At 34.3% G+C, this 14141-nt stretch overlaps 2 protein-coding genes across 2 annotated transcripts; both read left to right on the top strand.

The window, feature by feature from the left end:
• Window positions 1–1705: 1705 nt before the first annotated feature.
• On the top strand, window positions 1706–6273 carry LOC105119598 (ubiquitin carboxyl-terminal hydrolase 4-like). Its single transcript, XM_011017750.1, has 6 exons — window positions 1706–2077; window positions 2644–2760; window positions 3893–3991; window positions 4099–4287; window positions 4487–4668; window positions 5322–6273. The coding sequence occupies exons 1-6, from the start codon at window positions 1961–1963 to the stop codon at window positions 5728–5730; spliced, it is 1113 nt and encodes a 370-aa protein (XP_011016052.1). The 5' UTR covers window positions 1706–1960; the 3' UTR covers window positions 5731–6273.
• A 1195-nt stretch (window positions 6274–7468) lies between these two features.
• LOC105119597 (nucleolin-like) lies at window positions 7469–9296 on the top strand. The gene has a single exon (XM_011017749.1). It carries the CDS (start codon window positions 7617–7619, stop codon window positions 9039–9041), a length of 1425 nt encoding a protein of 474 aa, XP_011016051.1. The 5' UTR covers window positions 7469–7616; the 3' UTR covers window positions 9042–9296.
• Window positions 9297–14141: the final 4845 nt, after the last annotated feature.

The following is a 14141-nucleotide window of genomic DNA, read 5'->3' as shown; positions in this document are numbered from 1 at the left end:
TATATGAATTTATCCCAGTCACATATCTCGAGTCATAGACTAGGAAAGTCGATGAAAGTTAATTCAAGTTTTTATATATATATATTTTTAATTTTACTCATTATCATTTAGCTTTTCTAGAATGAGTCCTCTAATTGTTTTAATAGAAAATCATATTAGTGTTATAATCAAGTTACGAGTTTAGCATACCGGTTAAAATCATATTATTTTTATTAAAAAAATATATTTTAATGTTTATTTAATTAATAATTAAATTTTATATTTTAATTTTTATGAGATTATACTTTTTTTTATTTAATTTTTATTTTGTTATAGTTTAATCACGACAAATGAATATAAGACAGTTGGAATGAAAGACTGGGCACACCCAGTACTTCCCATTTGGTTGGCTTTGTGGTATATTCTTGTTTTCATAAAAATATGTGACCTTTTTGCTTATTCGGTCAGAGAGCCACCTTCGCGGGGAAATGTTTTTGATAACACGAAAGGAAGACTTGGCATTCATTGTCTTCAAGACTCTCGAGGGAAGCACGACGAGCCCATAACATTGCTTTCCAGTACTTGCTGACTTCACCACGCATAATATTGCTTTCCACATGTTTAGATGTCATCTCTAGGGGAAGCACAATCAGCCCGCAATATTTCTTTCGAGCACACAAGTTGTCCAAAATTCACAAATAAAATTAGACAAATGAAAAACGTGCTAGTTTAAAATATGGTATCTTGCAGTCACAACAAGATGAATATATTTATATAAATTAAAACAAAATCAAATAAAGATATTTATCTGCTAAAATACTTTAGAGTTAATCAAGTTTTATTATTATCAATGATTAATTTTTTTATTTTTTAAATTTTATTATTCTGCATTTGATGTAAGAAAATTTTGTTTAATAAGCCTTTTAAAATTCCAGCATCACTACTTTATTGGGAAGTATTCATAAAAATGAATCAATAAAATATTATTCAATTATCTCTTCATAAGAGCTTCATTTAAGCTCCGAAAGAGATTTAGGAAAAAAACAAAACAAAGCTTTAAAAATAGAAAAACAATGCTAAAAAATTAGGTGAATTAAAATGTTAAATTTTATAAAAACAGTATAGAATTTACCACCCCGAATACTTTTTCTACAGTCCATAGAGAATTTCGAGCACCAAAAACCGATGAACTCCACCAACAACTTTAATTACTCACCATAAAAATAATATCAAACTGAAATGTTTTTTTTATTTAAATCATATCATTTTTGAACTGAAGAATTTATTCAAGTATTATCGAAACAGTCCTCGAAAAACAATATGTGATGTATTTGATCAGCATAAGTTAGGAAAGAAGCACAAGAAAAACCTGGAGAATTTACAAGCAGCTGCTGTTGGCTACAGTATTTCCAAAATTCTGAAAAATTTAGAATTGGTATTTAGTTTCGGAAAACTAAACGGACTGATATATGTAATTACGGAGGACTTGTTTGGAGCTTTGTTTGTACAATAGTTTAGCCAAAAAAATAATTTATTGTATTTGATTTTATATTTTTGGATTATTTTAATAAATTATGTTGAAAATAAAAAAATAAAAAATATTATTTTCATATAATTTTTTTTTAAAAAAAACTTTAAAAACCAATTTCAACTAAAACCAGCCGTAAATCAAAGGCTCATCTCATTGTATTTTCCTTTTCTTCCCTTTCTCATTTAAGATAAAAGAAAAAAGAAAAAGAGAACAAATACTAATAAATATTACCAGTCTCCTCTCTCTCAGAAAACCATACCAGACAAACACAAACCCTCGTCCCTTTCCTTTCACTACCAACAAAATCATAAACAAAATTCTCATTTCCCAAACAAACCCTAACAAACTAACTATTTAAATCCAAACAAGGGCAGGGAGAATTGTTCGTTAACGAGGATTGTTGAATCGGTGAGTTAAATCGGGATCTGAGTTGAATCAATCGATGCAGTAATGGGTGCAGCAGGTTCTAAACTCGAGAAAGCTTTAGGCGACCAGTTTCCTGAAGGCGAACGATACTTTGGCCTCGAGAATTTCGGCAACACTTGTTACTGTAATAGCGTTTTACAGGTCTCTTATTCTCTCTTCAATTTCAATCATCATCCGTCGATTTTTATTTTCTCTCGATTTAATCATTTTCTACCTTAGTTTATTTTACCTAGCTACTCTTGTATTGTGTCGATTATTTGACTTTTTTTTCCCGTCTTAGAATTTATATTTTGATTTCTAATTTAGTGTTTCAGTCAGGTTAGACGCGAAGCATTTATGTTTTAGCCTTAAATTTATTCAATAATATTAAATTGGTTTTTTTTTTTTTTTATGTTTGGGATTGAGAATTTAAATGCATAATTTTTGTTCGTAGAAATGATATTTTGCATGCTTTCTGCTGCAAGTGGTTGTGTTTATCAAGTTGAAAACTTTAACTTGTTGCTGATAATTAGTACGTTGTTAGCTTGATTCTTTGGAGAATCATGGCAACATTTTATTGTAATCCATGCAGGTCTTCTTGAAAAGTGTTTGTGAATATGATTTTAAGGCATTGTATTTGGTTTATAATGATAGCGGAGGGGAATGTACTGTTGTGCTACATAGCTCTCCGTTTGTGTCTTATCGGTGTTTGTTTCTTTGTTATGCAGGCGCTTTACTTCTGTGTACCATTTCGAGAACACTTGTTAGAATATTATGGTAATGGTAAAAGTATTGGGGATGCGGAAGAGAATCTCTTGACTTGCTTGGCAGATCTATTTACCCAGGTAGTAATAACTCCATGATTGGTGTTTTTGCGTTACTTTTTTGGTAACAGTTCTTGTGAGATGCTATGTGAAAATTGTTTTCGTCCTTTCAAGTGTTTGCAGCACCTCACCCCATAAGTTTATTCCTTTACTAGATGGTCTTACATCATGGTTACTTGGACTAGTAGGATTTCTAATCTCCATATCTTCACTGCTATTTATTTTTATTCTTTGTTTTCTCCTTTTCTGCATGTCAGCTTATGTTCTTTCTGTATCATTTTGGTGCTTGTTCTCCGCTTGACCATCTCCTTCATTTGAGTTTTCTTGTCAAAAAGAGAGGAAATAAATGCATGTAGAAGTATAGAGTGATACTTATTAAAAGAAGAGAACTGAGGTGTCATTATTGTTCCTTTTAACCCATTTTAGCTGCAAATCTTTCTCTAAATGCTTTTTACTTAGTCTGCTGATGAGGGGAAAAAAACTCTTATCAATATGCCATATTGGGATGCGTGATATCTACATCTTCTGCTAATTGTTTCCTTTATTCATGCAATACCTGTAGTTGAAGGCAGAATATTGTTTGTTCGATATGCTTTTCTGAAGTTTTATTTCCTGCTAAGAACAAATCAGACAATTTCACAGGTTTTTTGGGTCTACATAAGGAACGTAATTAAACCAGTCATTGGGTTCTAAATCTAGTTTCCCCTCTTGTTAGAACTACATTCCTTAGCCATTATTCTCAATTCTTTTCCTTCAACAGTCGTTGAACAAGCCAAGACCTAACTGTTTGTTGATATTTTTTATTTGATTTTGTCAATAGCTTTGATAGCATCCTTGCACTACACTTTTCAGATTCTTGTGCTCTTAAGTGGTGCACTTGGGAATATTTGTGGATATTTTTAAATCCAAAGCTGCTCTCTCTGTTATTGATTAATGATCTTTTTCAACAAGTGTAACTAGGTCTCCAATTCTTCATGAGCAGGATATTTCTTGGTACTTGTGTACTTTCTGCGTGCTTGTGTGCTCTGTGCATTTTCACAAAAGTACAGAGAAATGAGGGGAAAGAAAGAGTTCCCTGTACAGAACATATATTTGTTACTTATTTAGTAGTTTAGCCATGGTGCTGGAGCTAACTGTTATTTCTTTTGCATAGATAAGTTCACAGAAGAAGAAAACAGGTGTCATTGCTCCAAAGCGTTTCGTACAGAGATTGAAAAAACAAAATGAGCTTTTCCGAAGCTATATGCACCAGGTATTTGTTCATTTAATTGTGAGTCTGGGGATTGGTCAGACACAAAATGTGAAATGATATAATAAAACAACAAGAGGAGTTGAACACTATCTCTGTTTTTCATGTAGGATGCTCATGAGTTTTTGAATTTTTTGCTAAATGAACTGGTTGACATTCTGGAGAAAGAGGCCCAAGCTGTAAAAAGTGATCCTGAAACTTCTTCCCCACCTGAAAAAATTGCAAATGGACCAAAGCATGCTCAGGGAAATGGTGTTTCAAAAGAGCCTTTGGTTACTTGGGTGCACAAAAATTTTCAGGTGACTTTAAGCAGCCAATACATTCATTCTAAATTTGACATTTTCTATGTGGTGAATCGTTAATGTAGTTGAATGATCTTAATGTGAATTTGTATTTTAGTTCCTCACACATGCATTGTTGTATGGAGATGGAATTTTCCCTTTTCTTCTCTTCTTTTAGGGTAGAGTTCTCATCGTCTCTTATGTGTATATAAATCAGGGAATACTTACCAACGAGACAAGGTGCTTGCAATGTGAGACTGTGACAGCAAGAGATGAAACGTTTTTTGACTTGAGCCTTGATATTGAACAAAACAGTTCCATTACAAGCTGCTTGAAGAATTTTAGTTCCACAGAGACGTTGAATGCAGAGGATAAGTTTTTCTGTGACAAGTGCTGCAGGTAGGTGCTTTTTGCTCAATTATTTCCTGGCATTGACTTGTATCAATTCTGGATAACCCCTTCATATTTGTTGAATATTTGAAATCACTTTCTGTTCCAGTATTTGTTTCCCAGTAGTCTGTACGGTGAAGTTCAGTCAATGTTTCTTCTGGAATTATACAGGATACGATTTCACTTACTCTGGACAATTATTCCCTGCTCAGAGCCTAGCTAAGAGATAACAGTGACACTAAAGCATTCAGAAATCTCTTGAACTAACATACAAATTATATTTTATTTCATGTAAAGGATTGTGATAAATGATATATCTTTGTTGTTTTATAGGTAAAAGGCTTTGTTCCCCCCTTGTAAAACCAGATGTGGAAAAATTAAACAGTTGGATTGAGTAGTAGTTTGGTTTGATTTCCTGAAAGGTTGCTGAACTACAATTTGAATGAACAGGGCGATCTTAAATATCACTCAGCACTCGTTTTACTGGCTGAACAATGTTTTTGTGATTCTTTTTCAACTTTTCATGGCCTGATTGAACTTTTGACTGTTAACTTGGATGATTGGTCCGTCCACCTCTGATGTTTCAGAGCATTCAAGTGATTGGACATTTCTAGTCTAGTAATTATGCAGTAAATCTTCTGTATTGTTTCCTTTGTATGCAGTTTGCAAGAAGCCCAAAAGAGGATGAAGATAAAGAAGCCTCCTCACATCTTGGTCATCCATCTGAAGAGGTTTAAATATATTGAGCAGCTTGGTCGGTACAAAAAGCTGTCTTACAGAGTTGTCTTCCCACTTGAGCTGAAGTTGAGCAATACCGTGGAAGACGCAGATATCGAGTACTCGCTATTTGCCGTTGTAGTCCATGTGGGAAGTGGACCTAATCATGGGCACTATGTGAGCCTTGTGAAAAGCCACAACCACTGGTTATTTTTTGATGATGAAAATGTCGAGATGATTGACGAGTCTGCTGTGCAGACATTTTTTGGGTCAGCGCAGGAATATTCAAGTAATACGGATCATGGGTATATCTTATTTTATGAGAGCATTGGTGCTAGTAACAACAAGAGTTGAGAGGTGGTTTTACAAGTAGGTGTTTAAATGATTGAGACTGGACTCGCCTTTTGTTTAATCTGTTATTTTTGTTTTTCTTTCCCTTTTGTCCATCAACCAATGGGAAGAGCTCTCAAATATCCACACTTGATAAGACGATGACGAGAACAACAAATGTATACTTGGGTTATTTCCATGTACAGGTGGAAGCACACCATCCTTGTGTTTTTCCAGAATAAGAGGATGAAAGAGCGGTGTATATGGTTTGAAAATTTCACAGAGATGGTTTCTATTGTTCATGGTTGAGAATATTTCAACAGCAGAAATCCAATCCAATTGGGAATTTGGTCGGAGCTATCCTCATGCTACTGAACTTGTTCTACATCTTCGTAGATCTTGTTAGGTTTGATACTGGTCATTGATCATGCATTCATCACATGTAGCATGCATGCATGCTATAGTATTCTTAACAAGCTTCTAATGTACTGTTAATCCAGGCTCTCTTTCCACGGATCCTGCCTTTTCATGCTTTGATTTGGATGTAACAGTTGCTAGATTCACTGAGGCAGGGCCGGTGAATCTTGATGTTTCTCGTGGAAGGTAGAGATACAATTTCTACTATTCAAGAATTTCTACGAATCGTCTTTGTACCGGACGCATAACGCAATCCGACCCCAGCCCGCTCCCGTGGTTAAAAAAGAAGCAGTAAAGCTTTTCTTTTATAATGCTGTAGCCTTGGGGATGCTAGCCGTGCTATAACTTTGAAGAAGCTTGGAGCAACGGAAGATGCCAGGGAGTTCTGCGTGTTAGATGTAAAAAAGCAGCAGTAAATAATGAATCTCTGCTTGGCAAGATCGTCCGCGATGTATTTTGCTTCTCTCTTCGAAAAAACGAGGAAAGCAAACAAGGAACAAGGTAAGGGTTCGGTACTGTATTTCAAAAATATTTTTAAAGAAGTTTGATTTTTTTAAAAAAATTAATATATTTTTAATATTTTTAAATTATTTTTTAATATGTTAATTTTAAAAATAATTTTTTTTTTTAAAAAAATATATTATTAATATTTTTTAAAATAAAAAATACTTTAAACACCACCATTTCCAAACATATCCATGTACTTATCTGATCTCGTTGAGAATACCCTGTATTTCGAAGGTGCGGAATCCAGATTGTTGAGCCAGCAGTTGTGTTCCTAGTCATGGCTTAGCTAGGACAATCTGGGTTTATTTCGTTTAATAAAACTTTGTTTAAACAATTTTTTTAAAGAAAAACTTAAATGATGTTATTCTGGATAAAAGTAAAAAGGAATTCTTAAAGTTAATTTTGCTATAGAAACAGATTAACTCTTAATTCAATTTGAAAGCAATTTTAATTTTGTTTAGATGAATCATTAAATTAACTCATTAACCATTTATAATTTAATAATTATAGGTGGGTTTTCCTCCAAGATTTTTTTTACTAATTTAGTAGTTTTTTTATAGAATATATAATTATTTTTTTAAAAAGCAATTCTCATTAATTTTATGTTCCATAGATTCACAAAGCATACAGGCTAAAAACACAATCTTGGGTGCCTCTTTCATTAATGAAATGTTAAGAAAGATGATGATATTAGTCACGAAATTATAATTCTGAAAATAACAATAAAATTAAATCTAGCGTTGTCAAATTCCCCATGGAGCAAACAAAGAACCCCCCACCCCCACCCCTCCTGCTAACACTTTAAATGAAAATTTAATTTTTTTTAATCAAAATAACAAAATAATAATAATAAAACAAAGCTACAAGAAATAATAAGATCCCACTCAAAGTCGCCGAGCAGAGCAGTCAGTGTATCAGTCACTTGCAGTTTCTCACACCCCCCCCCCCCAAAAAAAAAATCCAAAAATAAAAAGTAAAAACCCTAAATGGCTCGGAAACACCTGATCGAAGAGCCTCCACCTGCCGTTTCGTCTTCCGAAGAAGAAGAAACCGATGACAAAGAAGAAGAACCTCAAAACGGCACCGCCAAAACTCAGCAAAACGCTGCCGGTGAGAAATCAAACGACGACGAAGATAGAACTGAAGACGACGAAGAAGAAGATGATGATGAAGAAGTGGAGAAAAAGAAACCCGACTTGCCTTCCAAACCTTCAAAGCCAAGCTCGGAGTCCGACTCGGACGCTGACTCAGAAGATACTGAGTCAACTCATCCACCGTCACCTTCTCTTTCTGGTTTCACTATCAAGCCCATCTCGCCGAAGCTCAAACCTGACCCAAAACCAGATCAGCCCAAGAAGGAGAAGGACGTTGATGACAAGAAAGCAAAGAAGGGAGCCGGACCTGAGACCGGAGGGTCTCAGCGTATATGGAGTGATGAGGATGAGATTGTGATATTAAAAGGCATGATTGAGTTCCAAAATGAAAAGGGGAAAAACTCTACTGCAGACACTGGTGATTTTTATGGATTTGTGAAGGAATCACTCTGTTTTAATGCATCCAATAATCAGTTTGTTAATAAAATTAGGATGTTGAAGAAGAAGTATTTTACTGATGTGGAGAAGAATGAGAGTGGGAAATATGAGACTTTTAAGAAACCGCATGATTTGGAGTGCGTAGAGCTTGCAAAAAAAATATGGGGTGCTGGTGCTATTGTCGTGGGGAATGAGAGTAATGCTAGTAAAAACAGTGGGAAAAATGTTAGTGGTGGTGGAGGAGGGATTATTCTGGCGTTGGCGAAATTGGGGAGTGGGGAAGTGAATGGGAAGGGAAAGGAGGCGAGTGTAAAGAGGGGGAAGAGGGGTTCGAGTGAGGAAGTGAGCGGAGAAGGAAAGCAAGGGAATTTGAAGAAGAAAAAGCGGGTTTTGAGTGAGGAAGGCGATGGGGGAGAGGAGGGGAATGTGAAGAAGGGGAAGAGGGGTTTGAGTGAGGAAGTCATTGGAGAAAGGAAGGGAAAGGGTGGAAAAAAGGAGAAGCAGGCTGCTAACAACGAGCTGAGTGGAGGAGAGGATGCGAATGTGAAGAAGCAAAAGAGGGTCGTGAATGGAGAATGGAAGGAATCAAGTATGAAGAAGCAAAAGGCAGTGGAAAATGAGGAAGTGGAGGGAGGTGAGAATTTGTGGGATAAGTATCCGTATTTGCGTTCATCGTTGCTGGCTGAAGATTTGCCTGAGGATGTGAAGGAGAGAGCAATGATGATGCTGGGGAAGGTTCCAGAGGAAAATTTGGTGGAGTTGGAAAGGGAGTGGAGGAGTTTGATGAACGCTAAGTTGGAGTTTTTCATGATGGAAAATGATTTGATTGCAAAACAGATGAAGCTAGCTTTAGATGCTTTAAAGTCTCAAGATTATTAGGATGGTTATAGCATAGAAAGGAGAACCTATTTTAGGGGGTGGACTAGTTTTGATGGACCTTGAAAATATGTTTTATTTTCTTTCTTTGGGTTATATATGATGGTTTAGATGGAGATGCAGATTGGTCTTTTTGATTCTTCAACATGCATGGTTTTCTTTTGTTAAGTTTCAAGGAACTTTGGTTTTTGAAGTCGGGCCCTGTTCTCTTTTCAGTTGATATCAATATAACAATAGTCTTTCAGCTTGCATTCCGTTTCTGGCAATCTATTATTTTTCTTAGAACGTTTTCTTTTTTTTCCCCGATGTTTTGAGGGAGACACCAATTATATACATGAAGGAAATGAAACTCTTACGGTAATGACCATAATTTTGTTTTTTTTTTTTTTACCTTCATGAATTTTCACATTATATTGTGAAACTCACCTTTAGGACCTGTCACTGAAGGAGTGAATTTGAGGAAGCCTAATTTCTTATTTGAGTCTTCCTCTATCTTTCCAGGACAGTTCGTTTTTATTTGTTTATTTGAACCCTATTTTATGGTTGCACTCTATATGCATCTTTGAATCTGTGTTTGGTTGCACTGTGCATGCATCTTTGAATCTGTTCTTTTGGGTTTTAGTTGCAAACGAAGCACTCAATTGCTGAATAGTCTTCCTCTATGACTTGTTAGGAAGCTAAGCAACATGCAACATTGCGTTAAAAAGAAATCTCAAGAAGGGTGAGGCTGCCCCCTGTCCTTGCTTGGAAATTGTTTGTGCATTTGTATTAAATTTTGATGTGTATTTGAGGATGGCAGTCCAATTTCTGTTATAAGAGTTAGTGCCTTAGTGGTCAGTAAGAATAATTTGTTTTATCAAGGTTAAATGATAGTGATAAATATAAAACGAAGGGTTTAAACCCAATTCTGAAGGAAGGAAGGTGGTCTGAGAAATTGAGTAATTTAAATGGGTCGTATTTTGGGTGTGGTTGATTGCAGCGTGATAAATTCTTTTTATAAGCATTTATTGGACAACAGCTATTCAGGACTGCATCTGTGGAGGTCATCTCTGAGTGGCAGGTACGTTCTTATTGCTCTCTTTGCTCCATTTTAAGGTATTGTAAGCTGTTGAGCAATTTATTAAAATCAAACTCGGTGAGTTTCTTGTGCGTTGTAGCACATGAAGCTGACAAGATAGACATGCTTGGAACTGAATGTCAGGTATAATGCAGTTCCTAATTGGGGAGCCACACAAGCACCTTGAAATCAACAACTAAGTTTAAGACTTTAGCAATCTTGGATTGCTCTAAAATAAATCTCTTTCGCCACTGTTATGTAATAAGCTAAAAGCTATTTGTGTGTGAAATGGATTAGTATTTTTTCTAGTGAAGTGATATGTGTCCTTGTTCAAGTGTAACAGATGACTGTTCAAAGACTCGTGAAAAGAAATGAGATAGTACTAAAACATCTACCGAGTACGCGATTTCCTATATGGTGTAGATCAAGAATAAAGTTATGGTAAAAACTTAATCAGCGCCCATATATTAAGTTAAGGATGACCTTTGACACATCTAGATAGGATATCAAGGGTGTTAGAGGACATCTGCTATAACTTATTGACTTTGATTATAGAAGAAATTTAGAATTTCAAACATAGTTAATAAATTGAGATTTATCGCTGAGTGCGGGTCACAAGAAAACATACCACTTTGGAACATGCCCCATAAACTGTTCATCAATATTTAATAAATTGAGATATATTGCTGAGTGCGGATCACAAGAAAACATACCACTTTGGAACATGCTCCATAAACTGTTCATCAATATCCCGTGCCGGATCCCTGCCTCTCTTTGGTTGTTGGTGGATTTTCAGACCCCTCACTAATGGTTCTCATCTCATACCTAACTGGGTAGCTATCATGTTAGCCACTGCTGTTGCTAATTCCGATTTGTGCCTGCATAGGATTGGGTGATGTCAAAGCTACGACAGCAAGCTGTCAATTGTAAGTCCATCAAAGTATGGAATAGTTTCAGTGTGATGGTTTGTTGTTTCCTTGATTCTCAACATGCTATTATGAGTACAATGTAAATGATCTTTTAAGGCAGTATACTTATTGTATAAACTGTATTTTGATGGAATCAAATGCACACAATTAATGGAGTATTCTGTGGATTCTTTATACACTGATTACTGGATGAGAAATGTTTTCAATTATGGTCAAGCAATATAGCAAGTACCAAGACATATAACGAGAAAACACCATAGATGTTATAAAGCATTAGGAATAACACCCACTCCTATCTCTTTTTATTCAGAATGTGAGTCTAGATGTGTTTGCTTGAGGTTTTCTGTGAAACATGACTTGTTCGCTTCGTGTTAGTAAGCTTGCAAAGTGCATGTGTTGGTATGTCCGCTTTTATTTTTTAAGTATAAATCATGAAACTGATTCCTCTTGAATTTTATTTTTGAGTCTTAGTAATTATTGGTGTGCTTGTTTTGTTTCGTCAAAATTCTATTTGTTAACTATGACATCATTGCTTATCAATAAAGGACTCTGGATTTAGGGTTTACTTCATGCATGTAGATTTAAAGGTCTGTTAGGGGTTGACTACTGATTTTGATGTATATGAGATGCCATGACGCTTTTTCTAAAGTATTCAGAGGAAGGTTAGATCTTTTGTGGGTCGAATTCTTCAGCATGCGTAGGTTGCATCTTGCCAAAGCCTCCTGTGTTGAAGATCCAAATTTTAGTTTTTGTTTTGTCATATGAACTGAGATCTGTATTTCTGGAACAAGTACAGAGCTTCTTCTTGTCTCTTTTTGATGGTAGTGTGCAAACATATACCGGCATAAAGACATGAGCTTCATTGAAGATGATCATAGTGTGAACTTAAGATTTTGGCATGGTTTGATTGCCTTAAGTTCTCATTTCTGTTACGAGCTTGGTATTCTTTAAGTTTAGTTTGGAAGCATCTTCTGAATTTGTTTGTTAGTTTGGATCAAGGCATGAAAATGTGCCTACATGTTTGTTGTTCAATCATTATTTTAGTCAAATAGGTGGCCTGGTTTTCGTGCAAGTGCTTTTTGTGGTTGAATTCCCTTTTGATATGCTTTTTAATGATCAACTTAATGATATAAAACAACTACTTCAGCTTTTAAAGAACGCTTGACTCATTGTGACAAGGAACATGAGCTCAGATCGTCATTGCTGCGGTAAGGTAATAAAATCATCAGCTTCGCTAGGCCAATTCTATCAACGTTTTCACTAGGTATTTCTTATGTGCTTCAGCTAATAGTATTAGCCACTGTTTTTCTGATCTAATGACACTTAATTGTTGATTTTAATTATTAATTCATAAACTTCCTTTTCCGATCCAGTGATCTTTGATTGTTAATTTTCATTATTAATTCTGATAAGAATCGTTCTTTCCTTTCGAATCTCAACTGTCATTCATATTTTGCCCTTATTTTTGTAGATGCCATAAAAAACGTTTTATATTGAATGGAATTTGTCAGTTGTTGCTGCCTGTGTACCCTCCTCAGATTCAATTCCCTAGAGTTCCTCCAGGTAATTCATGTTCTCAAGAGATGATCAAAACTTCGATGTATAATAAAAATGCCATCCTTCACAAAGCCGCAGGAGCCCTCCCGCAATTCTCTCTCTCTTTTCAACAAGATGGTGGATTTGAAACGATAAAAAAGAGAGCTAAAATGAACATTAGACACGTTTTGATTCAGAGAAACCCTTGGACTTTCATTAATTCCTCCATTTCCAGGACCTGAAGCTTTGGACATTGAGAATCAAGTCCACCATTCTCCCGTTTTTCAATCTCCAGTCTTCATTATTGTTTCCTCAGGAATATGCGCGTCGTCTTCTTTGTTCAGAGCAATTTCTCCACTGGGATTAGATATCAAGCTTTGTTCCGCAAAAGCCGCCTCCTCGCACACAAAGCAACTAATTAGAAGTATGGTTCAATGAATGTTCTTCTTATGGTACTCTAAAAAAGTACCTCTCTTTCCAGAGCTATTATTTTTTAAGATTATTAATAACGAAACTATTCTTAATATATATTAATAATCAAATGATTTTATTTGGTTTCTTTTGAAAGAAAAACAATATTTAAAACATGGAATATAATTATAGCTACTGATTATCTTAATTAATCATCTTATTAACCTTTTAATTTAAAAATTTATGACCCTCCAAACCAGCTTTGGCCAGTACTGTCCGACAACTAAACGCAAGGAAAGCGTACATTAGTGTTCGACAACGTACTTGTTTTTTAAAATTATTTTTTTAAAATAATAAGATTATATTTTTCATGTTTTATTACATTAAACCAATATAAAAACATTCATTTTAAATAATTTTGTTTAAAAATTTAATGAAATGCTGTGAAAAACACGGCCTCTAATGAAAAGGCTGATTTTAGCTTTTCCCAAGCCCTAGCGATGTGATGGCTTTCCAAAGACTTACATCCACGCGCATTTTATTATTCGATACACCGTTGGATTTACGGTTTTTCAGTTTCAACAAGAATCAATAGTATCTTTTCTATAATTTTTAAATAGCTAAATAACTTAATTACCTGTAACTTAAAAAAATAAAATTATTTTAAATTTTTATCTTCATTTTTTTAATTATTAATGTTTAATTTAAATTTTTTTAAATAATTAACTTATTTTAATTTTATTTTTTTATATTTAATTTATTTAGGATTGAACTTCTTGTTTATGTTCTAATAATCTATATCACTATCACGAGTTTTAAAAGTTATCTATAATATGATTTTTAAAACTAACTTATTTGATTAGGGTTCTAACATGAGTTATTGATTATTTTTTTTCATTAAAAAGCACTTACAACACTTAAATATTTACAAAAACAAATATAACATGTACTCATGGTATAGCACGAGCCTCATCTAGTCCCTTGCTGATTGTTAATACCAATCCATGTTAAATCATGTTTTATTAAAAAGTAAATTAGTTTTAAAATTAAAATTTCTTTTAATTTTTATTTAGGATTTTTTTTATATTTTTATCATGGTTTTATTTGTTATAATCAAGTTGATTTAAAAAAAAATTTATCTTTTAATCAATTTATAATATAAATAAAAAA

This window comes from Populus euphratica, unplaced genomic scaffold (assembly GCF_000495115.2).
Source record: "Populus euphratica unplaced genomic scaffold, PopEup_1.0 scaffold3187.1, whole genome shotgun sequence".
NCBI lineage: Eukaryota > Viridiplantae > Streptophyta > Magnoliopsida > Malpighiales > Salicaceae > Populus > Populus euphratica.
Note: the sequence above shows the minus strand (reverse complement) of the source record. Positions and strands in the feature narration are given on the sequence as shown.